Source organism: Agelaius tricolor, unplaced genomic scaffold (assembly GCF_023055355.1).
Source record: "Agelaius tricolor isolate 1412-34295 unplaced genomic scaffold, bAgeTri1.0.p SCAF_19, whole genome shotgun sequence".
Lineage (NCBI taxonomy): Eukaryota > Metazoa > Chordata > Aves > Passeriformes > Icteridae > Agelaius > Agelaius tricolor.
The window spans coordinates 14,723,118-14,741,989 of record NW_027269279.1 but is presented as its reverse complement, the minus strand read 5'-3'; the positions used below and the strand labels follow the sequence as shown (position 1 = coordinate 14,741,989).

Below are 18,872 nucleotides of genomic sequence, written 5' to 3'. Positions count from 1 at the left end.
GATAACCCAGTGAGATATCCCAGAGATAACCCAGTGAGATAACCCAGTGAGATATCCCAGAGATGTCCCAGAGATCCCAGAGATATCCCAGTGCTGTCCCAGTGCTCCCAGAGATATCCCAGACATATCCCAGAGCTGTCCCTGTGATCCCAGTGACATCCACCGTGCCAGTGGCGTCCCAGTGCTTTCCAAATTGTCCCAGTGGCCCCCAGTGCCACCCAGTGGTGTCTCAGTGTTTCACAGTGGCATCCCAGCACCTCCCAGCGGTGTCCCGGTGCCACCCAGTGGTGTCCCAGTAGTTCCCAGTGGTTCCCAGCGTCGCAGGGAGCCCCCAGTTTTACAGCTCAGACCCCACCCCGGTCTCTTCCCGTCACTTGCAGAGCCCCTGCAGCCCCCTGGGCACAGCCCAGTTCTTCACAGAGCCTCCCAGTACAGTTCCAGGGCTCCCAGGGACATCCCAGTCCATCCCAGAACTTCCCAGCACTATCCCAGTTTCCCACAGAGCTTCCCAGTACCCATCCAGTGCCCCCCAGGAACAGTCCATGAACATCCAGAGCTTCTCAGAGTCCCCCAGAGACATCCCAGTGCCTCACAAAGCTTCCAGTACCAACCAGTACCTCCACAGATGTACCAGTGACATCCCAGAGCTTCCCAGTACAGCCCCAGTACTCCCCAGAGACAGCCCAGGGTCTTCTGGGGTTCCTCTGTGCCATCCCAGTGCCTCCCAGAGCTTCCCAGTACCACCCCAGTGCCCTCTGGGGACATCCCAATGCCCTCCATGATCAGCCAGTGCCTCCCAGAGCCTTCCTGTGACACCTCAGTGTCCTCTGGTGTCACCTCAGTACATGCCAGAGCTTCCCAGTATCTCCCCAGTCTCCCAGTGACATCCCTGTGCCTCCCAGAGCTTCTCAGTACCTCTGCAAGGACATCCCAGAGATTCCCAGTATCTCCCCAGTCTCCCAGTGACATCCCTGTGCCTCCCAGAGCTTCTCAGTACCACCCAAGTGCCCTCTGGGGACATTCCAGTGCCTCCCAGAGCTTCCTGGTGACATCCGAGGGAGGAGACCGGAGTCAGAGCTGGGGACACCGGGGTTTATTGGGGGCGGGGGTGTCCCCGGCCGGGGCCTGGCCCTAGAGCCCGTAGATGTTGTCCCTGTCCCTGCTGTCCCAGGCCACCAGCTCGTCCCGCCGGAACCAGAAGCCGATCTCTCTCTGGGCCGTCTCTGCGGAGTCGCTGGCATGGACCACGTTCCTGCGAGGGGACAGGGATGGGGACAGTGCCACGGCCCCGGGGTCCCGCCCCCGCGGCCCTACCTGGTGATGTGCACGCTGAGGTCCCCGCGGATTGTCCCCACGGCGCTGCTGTCCCCGACCATGGCCCGCGTGCACCGCACCACGTTGTAGCCCTCCCACACCTGCGGGACAGGGACAGGGGTAGGGACAGGGACAGGGACAGCTGAGTCCCCCGCACCCCCCGGGACCCCCGGGCTGTCCCCTCACCATGGCCACCACCGGCCCCGATGTCATGTAGGCGACGAGTGCGGGGTAGAAGGGCTTCAGCCGCAGCTGCTCGTAGTGCTGCTCCACGAGCCTCCGGTCCGCCTGGGGCAGCGGCGGTGACAGTGACACCTGGGCGGTGTCCCCGGCCACCCCCGCTCCCGGAGCGGTGTCCCCGCGGGCCCGGCTACCTGGAGCAGCTTCATGGCCACCAGCTTGAAGCCGCGGCGCTCGAAGCGCTGGATGATGTCCCCGAGCAGCCGCCGCTGCACCGCGTCCGGCTTGGCCACCAGCAGCGTCCTCTCCTGCAGCGCCGCGGGGGCTGCGCGGGTCCCTGTCACCACCGCGGGACACGGCACCCACCCGACACCGGCACGGCGGCAGCAGGGCCCGAGCTGTCCCCGCGGCACCACGGGCTGTACTCGGCCCCGAGGTGCCGATGGGAACCCGCCACCATCGCTGTCCCCATCCCTGTCACCATCGCTGTCCCCATCCCTGTCACCATCGCTGTCCCCCTCGCTGTCCTCATCCCTGTCCCTATCGCTGTCCCCTGGCCAAGCTGTGCCTCTCAGGCTGCTGGGGTCCCAGGGGATGTGTCACAAAGCCCTGACGGGTGTTGGGGACATGTCCGCGGCCAGGAAATAGCCTTTAAGCCAGCCATGTCTGTGCCGTGTCCCCGTGCTGGGGACTGTCCCCTGCCTGGCCCCGGGCCCTTCCCCCGCCCGGTCACAGCGCTCCGCTGCTGGAGGGGAAAATCGGTGACCGAGGGACGGCAGGGTCCGGCCCCGCTGTCACCCGAGGAACAGCAGGGTCTCACCCCGCCGCTGGCTCTGCCGCGGCTGCGCCGCAGGAGGGGACAGAAGCCCCAGGGGACAGCGCATCCCATCCGCTGGAGGGACAGAGGGGACAGGAAGGAGGGGAAGGGAGAGGGAGGGAGGAGGAAGAGAGAGGACACTTCACTGCCAATCCCTTCGGGGACCCCTCCCGGGCTGCGGGGCCGGGTGGCCCCGGTGCTGGCGGGGACAGAGCCGGACAAACCGAGCCCGTGAGCTCACCCGGGCACTGCTGGGCACGGCTTGGCTCTGCCAGGGCCCTGCCCTGTCCCTGTCCCCCGCATCGAGGTGCCCCCAGCACCGCCCTAGGGACACTGAACCCCTTGGGACCAGCTCCGGGCTCTGTCCCATGCCGGCACACGGGGCTGGGGACAGCAGGACCTGGCACAGACTCACCCCACGAAGGGGTGACAGGAGCCCGTGAGCCACCGCCCGCCCGGCACGACGGGACCGGGGACACTGTGAGGGGAGGGGACACAGAGGGGACAGGGTGGGAACGGGAGCTCTGAGGGGCAGCACAAGCAGGGGGCCGGGGTCAGGACGGGGATGAGGAAAGGGTCCCCAGGGGCAGGGACAGGGATGAGGAAAGGGTCCCCAGGGGCAGGGACAGGGAAGGGGCTGAAGGCCCCCAGGGATGGGGACCGGGTTCTCTGGAGCAGGGGTGGGGACAGTGTCCCCAGGGGCAGGACGAGGGTGCGGACAGGGTCCCCAGGGGCAGGACAGGGACGGGCCGTGCTCACCGGAGCCGTAGCAGCGGGGCGCGGGGGGGCTCAGGCCGGGCTGTCCCCGCGGGAGGCTCCGGGCCAGGCAGCGCCCCAGGGAGCCCATGGCGGCCCCGGCGGGTCCGAGCCGGGCTCGGTCGCTCTGCGGAGGCTTTAAGGGCCCGGGGACGGGTCAGGATTCCGTCCCTCCCCTTAAAGGCCGCCGCGCCTGCTCGGGACATCCCGGGAGGGAGCATCCTCCCCATGCAGAGCATTCCAGCACGGAGCATCCTGACACGGAACATCCTGGTTTGGAAGCCCAAGCCCTGCCAGGGTGGAAGCACAGCCCACACCCACCCCGAGGGGAGCCAGACCCTGTCAGGACCCAAACCTGGGCCATGCTTTGCCCTCGATTCAGCAGCAGGGAGAGGCCGGGTCAGCCCGTGCCAGGCTGAGCTGGGCACAAGGGCAGCCAGAGCAGGGTCCCCCTGTGGGGCACAGACCTGCCCTGGACACAGGGGGTGCTAGGGAAGGGCTGCAAGGCCCTGGGGACAGAGGAACTGCCAGGTGGGACCTCTGTGATCACTTCTCCAAGGCCCATTCCAGACCCCAGTTTGGGAAATCACTCTGTACTGGGCTTCCCTGCACTCAGACACCTCATGGGAGAGCAGCCTGACAGGTTCATGGAACAGCCTGGCTGCTTGGAGCCTGCTTCCCAAATCTGTGCTGATCTGAAGGACTGAGGAGTATCCTGAAGAAACAACTGAGGGCTGGGCTTGATCCCTCTGTCCCTGTTCCCACCCTGCCTTCCCAAGGCACAGGGATGGGGGGACAGAGCCCCTGCCACAGCCTGGGGGGCTCTGGGGACCTGCTGTGCTCTGCACTGTGACAAAAAACACCCCAGTGCCTTCCCACGGGCAAATGGATTCAATAGGCTGTGGAAAAGAGACTTTTCTGGCCCCAGACAAGGGGCTGGGAGTGGGGAAAGGCCCTTGTGCAGGGTCTGCCAGGCCTGGGGGAATGGGACAGAAGGGTGGCAAAGGGCAAAGAGGTTTTAGGACAAGGGGTGGCAGATTGGAGGCTGGGCTTTGGCCACCTGGCAGCTGCTGGCACTGACTAAGGGAAATCTACTTTCATCCTGTGTGAAGCCAAGAAAGAGAAGCAGCATGAGCCTGGAGAGCTGTGCTGGGATGGAATCCCTTCAGCCCCAAGGGGAAGTGGTGGACGAGGAGGCTGCCAGCTTCCCGTGCCCCCCAGTGCCCCCCAGGGCAGGGCAGAGCTGCTGGGGGTGCCCAGGAGGAGCTCAGGAGCAGGGCCAGGGCTGGACCCTGCACTGGGGGCTCCTGCAGCGTCACCGGCAGGAACAACGAGGACTCCAAGTCTCACATGGGGCACTCCAAGTGCTGCTCCAGGTGTGGCTGGCAGGGAGTCTGGAAGGCTGGGCACAGACCACCACCCCCCTTCCTCCCCTCCTCCCTCACCCCTTGGACGCAGCTCTGCCCTCACCTGCACAGCTTGGAGCAGGTGAGGCACATCCTGGGCATCTGGACTCTGCTCCAGATGGGAGCACAAAGATCCAGCTGGTGCCAGGTCAGAGCCTGGATGCAGGGATGGCACAGATCATCCAAGGAGCATCCACCATCTCCCCATGACAAATAAGCACAGGGAAGGGGCTTGTCCACAAAACTGAAACACAGGAACCATGGAGGAAGTGCTGCCACAGTCCAGCTCACCCCTGACACCTCTAAACTGTCCAGGGGCAGCCACAGCACAGCCACATCTCCCAACATTCCCAGGAGAACATCCCCAGGAGTGCTCCCTTCCCAGAGCCTGGTGCTGCTCCTGCCACTGCAGCTGCCCACTTAACCACAGGGAATTAAGACTGATTCCCCAGAATCATGAAATGGTTTGGGTTGGAAGGGACCTCAAGGCTCATCCCAGCCCAGGCCATGGCAGGGACACCTCCCACTGTCCCAGGCTGCTCCAAGCCCTGCCCAGCCTGGCCTTGGGCACTGCCAGGGATCCAGGGGCAGCCCCAGCTGCTCTGGGCACCCTGTGCCAGGGCCTGCCCACCCTGCCAGGGAACAATTCCTAATTCCCAAGATCCCATCCAGCCCTGCCCTCATTCAGCCTAAAGCCATTTCCCCTTTTCCTGTTACTCCATGCCTTTCCAATTTAATCTATTAAAAATAAAAATTGGGACTGATATAATACTGCTTCCTGACCAGAGACCTCAGGGAAAAGAAATCATTCCCAGCTGCATGATCAGAGATCCACAAGCCCCACACAATCTGCTCCTGCCTGACTGGAGTCTGGGATTTTACCAGACAGATGCCACCACTGTGTCACTGGGCAGAGGGTGAACTTCAGCTCCAGGCTCCCTGGGAATGGGGGATTTCTTCCTTTTCTTCCTGCAGGCACCTCATGATCGATCCAGACACTTGTGCTGGAGGGGATGAATGGATCACCACAACATGTGACAAAAAACACAGGAGGAGAACAATGACGAGACAGCAGAAGAGGCCACCACTGATCTGCACCTTCCTGGAGCTGCTGGAATTGCTGGGATCCTTGCTGGCTGCTCCTCATTCCTGATCCTGGGAAAAGCTGTGGATCACTGTGTGTTCATTTATACAAAATGACCTAGAGGGAAACTAACCCAGCCCCAAGCTATTTAAAACAACAAAGTAAGCACTTTATTCCCATTAAGCATGTTGTTTTAGTATCACAATGGAATGATGAGAAAACGTTTACGTTTAAAAAAAAACCCAAAAAAAGTCTCTAAATCCCCGCCAACATCGGGGAGGTTTTCAAGGCAATTTAAAAACAAAGGGAGTGACAGAAGTGCCAAACCAGTCCCAACGTCAGGAGACTCCTCCTCCGAGAGCTGGGCGGGGCAGGAAGGTGGAATGACACGAAGGTACGAATGTCTGAAGTGGTCTTTGGCGCTTCTGCCTCGTGTTTGATACGGACATGATCTCTCCAGACACCTCCAGATGCAACAAAGTGCTACAGGAGCAGAGGGAACGCCCCGGGAGAGGGATTTCCCGACAGCCGGGATGCCCCGGGGTGGGCATTAAGACACATCCTGCCGGCTCCAGCTGCGGCCTCGGGCTGGGCAGGGAGAACTCAAAGGAAGCGGTGGAGCGCGGTGAAGGCAGCGCCGGCCCGGCCCGGCCCGGGGGCAGAGCGGGGCTGTGCCCCGGGGGCGGCACTCACTCCAGGGCAGTCACTATAACTTCACAGTGCCCGGGGGCAGGCTGTCGTTGCACAGTCTGTAATAGCGCAGGTCGTTCACCAGCCTGTGCACGTTCTGCGTGAACGAGGGCAGGTCCTGCAAGGGAGAGAACAAAAACTGCTGGGAACGGAGGGACACTGAGAGGGGCAGGCACCCACTGGGTGTTCACACCTGAACAGATCCACCCTGACTCAGTCTGAGCCCAGGGAACTCCAGGCTCTGGGGCAGAGATGGTTGCAGAGCTGACTGCAGGGATCCAGGCTCTGCTCCCATCTCAGCTTTGTGCAGTGAGGCCCCACAGGAATGGGCATGGAATCATGGAATGGTCTGGGAAGGGCCTTAAAGCCCATCCAGTGCCACCCCTGCCATGGCAGGGACACCTCCCACTGTCCCAGGTGCCCCAAGACCTGCCCAGCCTGGCCTTGGGCACTGCCAGGGATCCAGGGGCAGCCCCAGCTGCTCTGGGCACCCTGTGCCAGGGCCTGCCCACCCTCACAGGGAACAATTCCTAATTCCCAAGATCCCATCCAGCCCTGCCCTCTGGCAGTGGGAGCCATTCCCTGTGTCCTGTCCCTCCATGCCTTGTCCCCAGTCCCTCTCCAGCTCTCCTGGAGCTCCTTTAGGCCCTGCAAGGGGCTCTGAGGTGTCCCTGGATCCATCTCTCCCCCAGCTCTCCCAGCCTGGCTCCATGGCCAGTTTCAGCAATAATTCCTGGCTGCTCTCCTGCCAAGGCTCCTGGGTGTCACACACTCCCTAACAAGGGCTGATATTCCTGAAGAACAGTCACCTTCCAGAGCCAAGCAACTCCCCCAGGATTCCATTCCTACCCTCACCCTCGGTCTCAAATTCCCACTCCCTCCCTCAGGACAGGGAACATTCAATGGACAACCCTCAGTAAATGGAAGCCAGAACCTGCTGCTCTGCCATGGTATTCCACACATTTTCTTCCCTGCTCTGCCATGATATTCCACCTTTCCTTCCCACACATGAGGGGTTTGCAGGAATTCTGAGCCTGTGCAGGGACTCTGCTGTCCTTACTGAAACCCTCAAACATCTGGCCAGCAGCTGGAGCGAGATTTAGGCAAGGACATGAGTGTCCCACTTGGGAACACATCAGCCTATTCCAGTGAAAGCTTCCTCCAGGAACCACCTTCCCTGACTCCCACAGCATCCTGCAGCCTGAGGGGTGATGGCAGCTCTGCCACCTGCACTGGGAACCCCTTGGCTGGGGATTGCTGAGCATGGAAGTGCTGGGAGCAGAAGGCACTGCCTGGAGACATTGCCAGCATGTGCTGGCTGCCAGCAACCAGGACCCTGCAAGTCCTTAGAGTCCCAAATGCCACCTCTGAGCTGATACCCAGACCCTGGGGAAGGACTTCTTTTTCCCATGGAAAATGGCCTCCCTATGTGGCCACACCCACTGGATGACACTGGGGTACCAACCTGAACATTTCCAAACTTTGCTGGGTTTCTCCAAAACTGAAGCTGCCAGCAATTAGGACCCTGCATGCCCTTAGAGCCCCAAATGCCACCTCTGAGCTCACATCCAGGCCCTGAGAAAGGACTTCTCTTTCCCTGGAAAACGGCCTCCAATTGCAGCCACTCGCACTTGCCAATAACACGTGCCAAGCAAGAAATTTGCAAACTTTGCTGGATTTCTCCAAAACTAAAGCATCCAGGAACCAGGACCCTGCAAGTCCTTAGAGCCCCAAAGGCCACCTCTGAGCTGATATCCAGACCCTGAGAAAGGACTTCTTGTGGCAGGTTGAAGGCAAGATGTATTCTATTACATCTGTAACAGAATATGATATATTATATAATATGATATAATTATATAATATTATATTAAATCTGTATTAATTATATATATATTATATTAAATCTGTATTAATATAATTATATAATATTATTATTATATTAATATTATATAATTAATATATTAATATATATATATATATTATATTATATTACATCTGTATTAATTAAATATATAATATTATATTAAATCTGTATTCTGCCATACATCTGTATGGCAGTTGCCTTTTGTCAAGTGGACAGTTTGCCTCATCTCTCTCTGAGTGATCACAACCACTCCTCCCTCAGGAGGGGACATCTGCTGATAACAGCTATTGAATGTCACTGCATGGCTGATAAGAACTACAGCATCTCATTGGGAGATGTGAGCCCAGAGGGAGGAGCCAAGCATTCCTACCCAGATATAATCTGGAGATTCTGAAATCCAAGCATTCCTACCCAGATATAATCTGGAGATTCTGAAATTCAAGCATTCCTACCTGGATATAATCTGGAGATTCTGAAATACCAGCACAGCTTCTCCACTGGATTCCCCAGAGGAACAGCAGCTGCCTCTCCTTCCACTGGATCTTCAGAGGAAGACTCCACCCTTTCCTACAGGATCCCTGCTCCAGCAGAACCACCCCTGACACTGCAGGAGGGCTGAGCCACAATTCCAATGGGACTGTGCCAACACCCTGACCCACAGGGTGTCAGGTTGTGTTCTGCCTCTGCCAGTGTTGTTTTAGTTTACTGCATTGTTTATTTTATCCTTTTATTTTCTTCCCTAGTAAAGAACTGTTATTTCCTCCTCCCATAATTTTTGTTGCCTGAGAGCCCCTTAATTTAAAATTTAGAGCAATTTGGAGGGGGGGGTTCATCGTCGCCATTTCAGGGGAGGCTCCTGCCTTCCTTAGCAGACTCCTGTCTTTCCAAACCAAGACACTTCTCTTTCCCTGGAAAATGGCCTCCAATGCATCCTGGCAATACCACAATGCTGCAGGCCCCTCCTCACCCTGTCCATTTTGAAGTTCCTCCCCAACACGTTCTTCTGGTTGGAGTCCACACCGTCACAGCTGGCCAGGAACTCGGGCAGGAAGGCAGAGTAGAAGCCATCAAAGTCCACCGAGGCCATGTTGTAGGTGGCGATGCCGATCTCCTCCTGCAGCAGGTCGTGGGACTTGTGCACCAGCACCTGCAGCAGCACGTTCACAAACTGGAACAGCATCGTGGTCCTGAAGATCTTCTGCACGGGGAGAGGGGCACAGGGTCAGGGGACTTCACTCCTCCTTCACAGGAGGACAAATCCAGCAAGGACAAAGCAGCCACGGCTTCAGTGGCATCTGCACACGCTGGTGAGCACTGAGATGATTGTCTAAAACAACCCAGATCAAAAACGGCCAAAATAAGATCAATTAGTATCAGCTTGAGAGTTAATGCTGAATTTGGCCACACTTACCTCATGGTTTGGGGCTTCAGGGACACCTCAGGGACCCTTGCAGGGCCTGAAGGGACTCCAGGAGAGCTGGAGAGGGACTGGGGACAAGGCATGGAGGGACAGGACACAGGGAATTGCTCTGCTCTGCAAAGCACTGCCAGAGGGCAGGGATGGATGGGATTGTTCCCTGTGAGGGTGGGCAGGCCCTGGCCCAGGGTGCCCAGAGCAGCTGGGGCTGCCCCTGGATCCCTGGAAGAGTCCAAGGCCAGGCTGGGCAGGGCTTGGAGCAGCCTGGGACAGTGGAAGGCGTCCCTGCCCATGGCAGGGGGTTAAAAATACATCAGCCTTACAGTCTCACCCAGTCCAAACCATTCCACAATTCCAGGCTCTGACTCAAGTTTTAAGCATTGGCAAAGCCACCAGCATCAAGTCCCACTCCAACTCCAGCCAGGTGGTCCCTACACTCTTGGGAGCCAGGGAATGTGGCCAGGGGCCTGAAATCTGCCCCAGGCACCTGTGAACACAAAGGGCTGCCCTTCAGGTGTGACCACAGATGGGAAACTGCAAGCTCTGCTTTCCCAGGCTGAGCAGATTCCCTGGATTCCAGATTTAGTCCTCCATGGCAGCAGCTAAGGGTAGGTTACAAGGCCTGGAGGATGGGTCCATGGAGATGGAGACTCCCAGAGCAGTGAGCTGGGAACAGCAGACACCTGCAGCTGCCCAGCTGGGAATGCTGCAGGCACTGCCTGTGCCACTGAGGGTCCCAACTGCTGCTCCCCCAGACACCCCTCACTGTCCCTGCTCCCCCAGACACAGCTCACTGTCCCTGCTCCCCCAGACACCCCTCACTGTCCCTGCTCCCCCAGACACAGCTCACTGTCCCTGCTCCCCCAGACACCCCTCACTGTCCCTGCTCCCCCAGACAGCCCTGACTGGCACTGGGTGCTCTCTGCTCTCCCTCACTGCCAGAGCATGAAGTGGAGTTGGGATCCCTCCCATTCCCAGTTCCCAGTATCAGGGCGGTGGTAACTCCATTCCAACCACACAAAGGCTGTGGCACAGAACCCTCAAATCCTGACCTGGACTTCCAAGTAGTTCAAAAGCAGTCCCAGGACAGCTCCCTCCTCTTCCCATGCCCAGAGAGCAGAGGCCCAGGCAGGACCCACCTTGTGGTACAGCTTCTGCTTGGTGTTCAGTGTCTCCAGGTAGAAAAGGTTCTGTTTGAACAGGTGAATGTCAGGCTGCAGGAAAGACTGGCCAAACGCCTGGGAACAAAGCACAGAGGGAAGAAGGGCATGGAGAGCACCACAAACATCAGAGCTGCCAGGAAAAACAACAGCATTTTCACCCTGAGCCCAGGAGAAACTCCTGGCAGCCTCAGTGCAGCAAGATCACAAGAGACAGGCAGTTCAGATCAGCTGTGCTGCCAGCAGGTCCATGGGGATGACACTTTGGTGGGAACATGGGCATATTCCTGCAGAGCAGGCTCCACTGGGAACAGGCAGGCCAAGCTGGCACTGGAGAGGGAGAGGGCCAGGGATGCTCCTCAGGGGTGTCACCTGAGGGACCACAGCACAGGGAACAAAGCAGGACACAGCCCAGGGGGGGCTCTCAGTCTCAGCCAGGAGCCCAAGCAGTGCCACTGCCCTGATTTAGGATTTGGAGATGATTTAGGATTTAGGCCCTGGGAGCCTGTGCAGTGAAGAGCCCAGAACAAAACCTCCTGGAGGCTGAGCTGGCCTGGCAGGGCTGCACAGTGTGTGATCAAACATCTTTTCCACCCTGAACATCTCCAAAGCACGGAACAGGGGATGAAGGTGGGTGAGGTCAGCTCTGTACAGAGACAGGCAGCAGGATTTTAACAGCTCCTCTTCAAGGCATTGTGAGCAGAAGAGTTTATTCTCCCACATGACCCATTTATTGTCAAATGGACAAAAATGACCCAGATCCCATCAAGACTGAGCCAGTTCTGGCCTTAGATCTCAGGTGGAAATCAGCACAGGAACTATTAATATCCCCCACACAGAGCCCTGGCTGTGGGAACACTTAAAGAACATGAAATGGGAGTTTTGTATCAGAGCAACAAGAGCCAAGGAGCAAAACAAGCAGTGCAGTGTTGTCACCCAGCCTGAACTGAGATTATTCCATAAATACCTTCCAGAATAAGGCATTCAAGAGAGTTTGGAAATGTTACACAGCTACAGGTGAAGGAGATGCTTGGACAGCCCTGCACAGGAACCAGCCTGGGCTGCAGTGACACCAAAAGGTGGCAGGAGAAGGGAAAGGCCAGAGAAAAACATGGCTCAGGTTGTGTCAGTGCAAGAGCTCCCTCTCCACATGTGCACCACAGGGGATCCAGTTTCTCCAGGCACTCCACCAGGGGGAAACTCTCCCAAAGTCCTCCACCAGCAGTCTAAGGTGATCTAGGAATTGCAGGGGAACTCATCTGGCCAACTCTGACTGAAGAAACACTTGGAACACAGCCTGTTATTCTTAAAAATTCCAAAAAACTCCAACCTGAGAAGGTTGGAGCTGGCTCTGGGCACACACTCTCTCAAGGGGCTCCAGAAGAGCTGGAGAGGGACTGGGGACAAGGCATGGAGGGACAGGACACAGGGAATGGCTCCCACTGCCAGAGGGCAGGGCTGGATGGGATCTTGGGAATTAGGAATTGTTCCCTGGGAGGGTGGGCAGGCCCTGGCACAGGGTGCCCAGAGCAGCTGGGGCTGCCCCTGGATCCCTGGCAGTGCCCAAGGCCAGGCTGGATGAGGCTTGGAGCCACCTGGGATGGTGGAATGTCCCTGACCATGGCAACCCAAACCAGTCCATGATTCTCCATTCCCCAGGGCAAAGCCTGTCAGGTGTTACCCCCTGACCCTTCCCCACCAGGGCTTGTGGTACAGCACTCAACAAGACCATGGGAACTCAGGAAAACTTCCCAGCACTGGCAGCTCTCCCCACTGCCAATCACAACACTCAGAATTAAATGGGTCAGTGGCAGTAATGTATTTTTATAGCAGGATGAGGCTTGCAAAAAAATTAACATTCCTTCCTCATGCCTGCATGGCTCTGTGCCTTGTGAGCTCAGCAGCTGGGTCACTCCTCAGCAATTCTCATTTTCAGCAGTTTGGGGAGGCAAAACCTCACTCAAGCTCATCTAAACCCATCACCCACATGTGCCCAGGTGGGACCTTCACAAGAACAAAGACCCTGAGGGGATGGAGTGTGTCCAGGAGAGGGAACAGAGCTGGGAAGGGGCTGGAGCACCAGGAGGGGCTGAGGGAGCTGGGAAGGGGCTCAGCCTGGAGAAAAGGAGGCTCAGGGGGGACCTTGTGGCTCAGCACAGCTCCTGACAGGAGGGGACAGCTGGGGGAGTCCCAGGGAACAGGGACAGGACAAGGGGAAATGGCCTCAAGTGCCAGGGGAAATTTAGGTTGGATATTGGGAAAAATTTCTTCATGGGAAGGGTGGTCAGGCCCTGGCACAGCTGCACAGGGCAGTGGTGGAGTCACCATCCCTGCAGGGATTTAAAAGCCATGTGGATGTGGCACTTGGGGACATGTTTAGTGGTGGCCTTGGCAGGCTGGGGGAATGACTGGAGTCAATCTCAGAGGGCTTTTCCATCCTTAATGATTCTGTGATTCCCTGTTTAGTGCTCCTCTGCAGGACAGGCTCTGGGTAGTGGTGGGAAAGGTGAGTTACCTGCATGATGGCACTGAACTGGGCTTCATTCTCCATCTGCTCCTCTGCCACTCCCCTCTGCACACTGGCCAGCACACTGGATTTGAAGAAGTACCTCCAGTTGTGGTGCAGCACCCGGAAGAGGAGCTCAAACAGCTCTGCCTTCACATCAGGGGATGAGCGCTGCCAGGAGAGGGGACAGAGCTCAGGGCAGGCTCCTCTGCTGGGATCCCACCCACACCTGGGCCCACCCACACATCAAAGCACTTCTAAGGGAGCACCAGAGCCAGCAGCTGTAGGATCATGCTGAAAACACATCCCTGACTCTGGGTTGTACCTCCTGCTTTGACCTCCTCCCTAATTTTAGCTTCTCTTGAAATCCCTGACAAAATCCTCCACCCACTCTGTTTCCAATCCCACTGACTGCTCCCCCCCAGGGTGTTTTCTCTCCACACTTGCAGCTTGTGGAAATTCAAAGCTTCACAGCTGCCACTGATACCTGGGGTTTAAGTTTTTCTGTTCTGTTTTGGTGTGCAGCTTTTAGCTTTATATTAAGTGTTACTAGGATCTTTTCATAGGGTGGTGAAGACAAAACAATCCTATTCTAGCTGGAGACTCAAGGACTCTTCAAACTTCAGGCCCAAAGCATAAACAACGTGAAAAGAGGAGGGTGGGCAAGCAAGGAGGATGAAACTTCATCATTTGAAGCTATTAATTGGACAGTTGGCTCCTGTATGCAAATGGACTAAAACTTATAAAAATGTGAGATCTTGTGACCAAGCTCTTTTGTTTCCATCATGGAGCCCTCCAGGCAGAGCCACGACAGTGGAGGATGGGTCCATGGAGATGGAGACTCCCAGTGGCAGTGAGCTGGGAACAGCAGACACCTGCAGCTGCCCAGCTGGGAATGCTGCAGGCACTGCCTGTGCCACTGAGGGTCCCAACTGCTGCTCCCCCAGACACAGCTCACTGTCCCTGCTCCCCCAGACACAGCTCACTGTCCCTGCTCCCCCAGACACCCCTCACTGTCCCTGCTCCCCCAGACACAGCTCACTGTCCCTGCTCCCCCAGACACCCCTCACTGTCCCTGCTCCCCCAGACACCCCTCACTGCCCCTGCTCCCCCAGACACCCCTCACTGTCCCTGGTCCCCCAGACACCCCTCACTGTCCCTGCTCCCCCAGACACAGCTCACTGCCCCTGCTCCCCCAGACACAGCTCACTGTCCCTGCTCCCCCAGACACCCCTCACTGCCCCTGCTCCCCCAGACACAGCTCACTGTCCCTGCTCCCCCAGACACCCCTCACTGTCCCTACTCCTTCAGACACAGCTCACTGTCCCTGCTCCCACAGACACCCCTCACTGTCCCTGCTCCCCCAGACACAGCTCACTGTCCCTGCTCCCCCAGACACCCCTCACTGTCCCTGCTCCCCCAGACACCTCTGACTGGCACTGGGTGCTCTCTGCTCTCCCTCACTGCCAGAACATGAAGTGGAGTTGGGATCCCTCCCATTCCCAGTTCCCAGTATCAGGGGGGTGGTAACTCCATTCCAACCACACAAAGGCTGTGGCACAGAACCCTCAAATCCTGACCTGGATTTCCAAGTAGTTTAAAAGCAGGACAGCTCCAACCTCTTCCCATGCCCAGACAGGACCTGAGCTCTGGTACTGCCAGGGTGTGGCCTTTGAAGACCCTTCAATAAAAATCCACTTTATTCCTCTTAACTCCATCTAGCCTCTGTTCCAGCTCCATAAGGCATCACCACCCCCCTGTAGCCATGATATTTTCTGAAAAAATCCTTTCCTTAGCATTTTTTCTCCTGAGAAGCTGAGAGGCCTCAGGAACAAAATGTAACCAATGGTTATCTGCTGCTGTAGAATGCAACAGGTGGATCTGTGATTGGTCTCATGTGGTTGTTTCTAATTAATGGCCAATCACAGTCAGCTGGCTCAGACTCTCTGTCAGAGACACAAGCTTTTGTTATCATTCTTATTTTTCTATTCTTATCTAACCTTCTGATGAAATCCTTTCTTCTATTAGTTTAGTATAGTTTTAATATAATATTAAAATATAAATATAAATTTAAATATAAATATAAAATAACATATAATATATATTTATATATTATATAATATTTTATATTTATATTTAAATTATATATATTTATATAGAATTTATATTTAAATTATATATATTATATATAATATATACTATATATTATATTTTATATATAATATATATTATATATTTTATATATTATATATTTTATATAAATATAAAATATAAATATAAATGTAATATAATATTAAAATATAAATTATTATTTATTATCATAAAATAATAAATCAAGCCTTCTGAAACACGGAGTCAGATCCTGGTCTCTTCCCTTATCCTGGAACCCCTGTGAACACCCTCACACCCCCCCCCCAGCAATGCCTCCCCTGCCCTGCCCTGGGAGCTGAATACCTCTGCAATGATGGGATAGACCTGCTCCATGCACAGGGAGATCACACTGGGCAGGAAGGGTTTGAACACCTGGCCTGGCTCCTGCACCACCACCTGCAGGATCTTCAGGAACTTCTCCACCACGCGGCAGCCCGTGCTGCCCTCGTGCAGGATGCTCTCTGCCAGCTGCTCCCTGGGACACAAACAGGCATTAGGAACATCCCCAGGGATCCAAAGGCTCACCTGGTTTACAGGAAAGTAAGTGCTGCCTCTAAAATGCTCCATTAATACTGGCCAAGCACATGAAGGCACAGAAGGGAGGGAGGTTTGACTGAGGGTTGACAGATCCCCCTCCCCAACAAAAGATAAGTGAGGGGACACTCTCAGACCTTGGGCAGGAGCTAAGAGGGAATGTGAGAGTCCAGTTCAACACCCCACACAGCCAGCAAGTCGGTGGGAGAGCTGGGATTGCACAATGGCAGCTGTGACTGATGGGCACTGGGTCTCTCCAGACTTGGAAGTGTTTTCCCCAGATTCACCCCTGGGATGTGACAAAAATCACAAAGGCTGCAAACAGCCCACTTTAGGGACAGGGACCAGCTGTCTGAGCAGCTCCTCAGATAAACCATCCTGAGGGGTAAGAAAGAAGTGACCAGGGTTGGGCAGTACCTGGTGAACATGTTCAGGAAGGTCTGTATGATCTGCTCAGTGAAAGGCACTCCCATCTGCACCCTCAGGCCTTGGAACAGGGTGAGGAAGAAGCTCAGCATCTCATCTGTCACATCTAAGAGAGGAGAAAAGCAACAAGAACATGCTAAGGAAACATCCAAGTGCATCAATAAGTCTTTTATGTTTAAGTCTGAAGTTTGCTCCTCCTGTTCAGGGAACCCCACTCACTCTTGGGAATTTACCAACAGGGTTGTCTGAGAAACTGAAACCATCAGCTGGTTCCTACAGGGCTTCAAGACTGTTCATCCCCTTCCAAAACCTGCCAGGGATGACCAGCACAGGCAGCACCCAACCCCTCAGAGCAACCAAAATCCTGCCAGCAAGGCCTCAGTGTGCTCAGAGTGCTGGGACAAAGCTCAGGGGCAGCTCCAGGCCAATCTCCAGTGCTCACTGCTCATACAGGGTTAACAGGAAACACCAGGAAATCCAAAACACCCACAGAGCTCGGGGTGGAGGAGACAGAATCCAGCTTGTTTTTTTTTGGCAGGAACTGAGAAGACTCTTCTATCCTCAGAAGTGAGCACATGGTGGTGCAGTGAGCTGATCAGCACCCAGCTGATCCTTCACCCACCCCAATAAAACTGGACAACCAAGCTGGAGCTGCTCAACTTCTCCCTCATCACACAGCCTTGGATAGCCAATAAATGGCAATTGATGAGGCTGTTCTGAAGACAACAGCTTCCTGGAGTCACAGCACCTTTGCTGCTGCCTTGGATCCGCTGCATTTCACTGCTTTTGTCTCCCCTCAACCCCCACCAGAGAAAATCCCACCCAGCTCCAAGGGGAACAGGAGGAAGCACCTGATGTGACACAAAATGCAAGCTGCTGGCCAGCAGGCTGCCAAGTGACAGTCCTGGCTCCATCTCAGGGAAAGAAACCCCCAAATCCCACATCATTTGACCCAATCTGATGACAACTATTCCTCTTAATGGTAAATACAGCCAGAGAGGGTATTTTAAAGCTTTTTTTTTTTGTGCTCAGGACCAGCTCCTCTTTGAAACTGTGACAATCCTGCCTGGATCCTGGCTGGCAGGGATGTCCCTTCAGCCCAGCTCTCCCAGCACACCCAGGCACAGCAAACCCACACACTCCACACCCACACCACAACTCTGCTGCTGCTCTGGGTGTCACCAGGAGCTCAGAAAGCTACTCACAGCATGACCCCTGGCCTGAGGTTATACCTGACTGATGAATGAAAGCTGGGAAGAGGGCTAGTGAGACCTGCACGGATTCTTGCAGCGACTGATAACAGATCTGCCGGGACTTGGTGGATTCTCCAGAGACACTTTCCACAATGTCTTCCAGAACGCTCAGTGTCTGGTGGATGATCACTTTGGCTGCAAAACAAGAGGAGTGATGCTTCTTGCATGTGCCAAAACTGCTCACAGGTAAGAGGAAGAGAAATTAAGCTAACATACAAAGTAATTAGGTAAGAGGAAGAGAAATTAAGCTAACATACAAAGTAATTAAAACAACTGACGTGCAACACTGCAGATTTCTGAATGATTTTTAAACTGATCCCAAATAAAACCCAAAATCACCCCAAACTAGGCCCAAAGCATAAAGTTTCCCTGCCCCCTTGCCAGGAGTTTCTTTGCATTCCTCCTATATAAACAAACCCTCTCCAGTACTTCCCAAGGAAGAAATTCTTATTTTCCCCCTTCATTTTTTACAACCACGATCTTTGTTAATGCTGCTTCCAGCCAGTTTTCTAATGCTACACAAGAGGCTATTCAGTATTCCCAATGCAATCCTTACTATTTAAACTGTTATCCCAACCCTGATCCCAGGAAGACAGCACTCTAGTGGAAGAGTTTACAGGTGACCTGGGATGAGAGTGCCCTGTACAGAGCAGAAAAGCCTCTAAAAACAGAAAGAAAACCCAACCCGCTCCTTCCCCACCCTCTCCATATACGAAACAATTTCTCAGCTAAAATAACCACTGTCAAATCAGCTTAATGACACTCCCCAGTGCAGCAGGAGTGAGCAGGACACTGGTACTTACTGTCCTCCAGCTGCACCTTCCTCTGGGGCAGGCTGGCCGTGGCCTTGAGCTGCCGGTAGTCGCGGGTGAGGGCGGACACGAGGCTGGCGTGGTTGGTGGAGCGCACAGCCCACTGCTGCTCACTCTCAGGCAGGTTGGGCCAGGGCAGCAGCAGCACGTTGGACAGAGCCCTGCACACCAGCACCTGGGCCTGGGAGGGACAGCAATCACAGCCACTGAAAGGTTTGGGTGGGAAGGGAGGGGAAAGCTCGTGGCGTTCCACCCCTGCTTTGTGCATCTCTGGTGTGTGGGGTGAGCTCTGCAGAGCTGCTTGGACACTGAGGATGGATTGAAGCTCCCAAAACATCCACACAGGTGGGTATCAACCCTGAGCTCCTGGTACCCACAATGAGAGGTGGGAGCAGAAAGCCACCCACAAGAGCCCAGACAGCAGCAGGGTTGGACTGACAGCAAAACTATTGAATCATGGAATGGTTTGGGTTGAAAGGACCTTAAAGGTCACAAACTTCCA

General features: G+C 55.3%; 2 protein-coding genes across 3 annotated transcripts in view; both read right to left on the bottom strand.

Annotated features, from left to right (window-relative positions):
• Positions 1 to 86: 86 nt before the first annotated feature.
• Positions 87 to 4,512, bottom strand: LOC139598303 (nucleoside diphosphate kinase, mitochondrial-like). Its single transcript, XM_071444526.1, has 5 exons — positions 3,071 to 4,512; positions 1,689 to 1,819; positions 1,501 to 1,602; positions 1,315 to 1,415; positions 87 to 1,252 (listed from the first exon to the last, which is right to left on the bottom strand). Exons 1-5 carry the CDS (start codon positions 3,156 to 3,158, stop codon positions 1,132 to 1,134), a joined length of 543 nt encoding a protein of 180 aa, XP_071300627.1. The 5' UTR covers positions 3,159 to 4,512; the 3' UTR covers positions 87 to 1,131.
• A 1,192-nt stretch (positions 4,513 to 5,704) lies between these two features.
• The window catches only part of XPO6 (exportin 6), a 64,869-nt gene continuing 51,701 nt past the window's right edge, over positions 5,705 to 18,872 (bottom strand). For both annotated transcript variants that reach the window (XM_071444477.1, XM_071444476.1), the window contains exons 17-24: positions 18,362 to 18,551; positions 17,538 to 17,693; positions 16,297 to 16,411; positions 15,649 to 15,820; positions 13,204 to 13,365; positions 10,668 to 10,766; positions 9,079 to 9,309; positions 5,705 to 6,365 (exon numbers count right to left, since the gene is read on the bottom strand). In XM_071444477.1, the coding sequence (XP_071300578.1) occupies positions 6,264 to 6,365; positions 9,079 to 9,309; positions 10,668 to 10,766; positions 13,204 to 13,365; positions 15,649 to 15,820; positions 16,297 to 16,411; positions 17,538 to 17,693; positions 18,362 to 18,551 (1,227 nt within the window). In that variant the 3' untranslated portion in view covers positions 5,705 to 6,263. The remainder of the gene's footprint in view (positions 6,366 to 9,078; positions 9,310 to 10,667; positions 10,767 to 13,203; positions 13,366 to 15,648; positions 15,821 to 16,296; positions 16,412 to 17,537; positions 17,694 to 18,361; positions 18,552 to 18,872) is intronic.

What these genes read in the sequence shown, in the direction of transcription:
- LOC139598303 (XM_071444526.1), bottom strand. Translation starts at nt 3,158, where the DNA reads ATGGGCTCCCTGGGGCGCTGCCTGGCCCGGAGCCTCCCGCGGGGACAG. An exon ending in GCCCCGCTGCTACGGCTCCG is followed by an intron (nt 1,820 to 3,070) that starts GTGAGCACGGCC and finishes GGACCCGCGCAG; the next exon opens with CCCCCGCGGCGCTGCAGGAG. An exon ending in TGGCCATGAAGCTGCTCCAG is followed by an intron (nt 1,603 to 1,688) that starts GTAGCCGGGCCC and finishes CCGCTGCCCCAG; the next exon opens with GCGGACCGGAGGCTCGTGGA.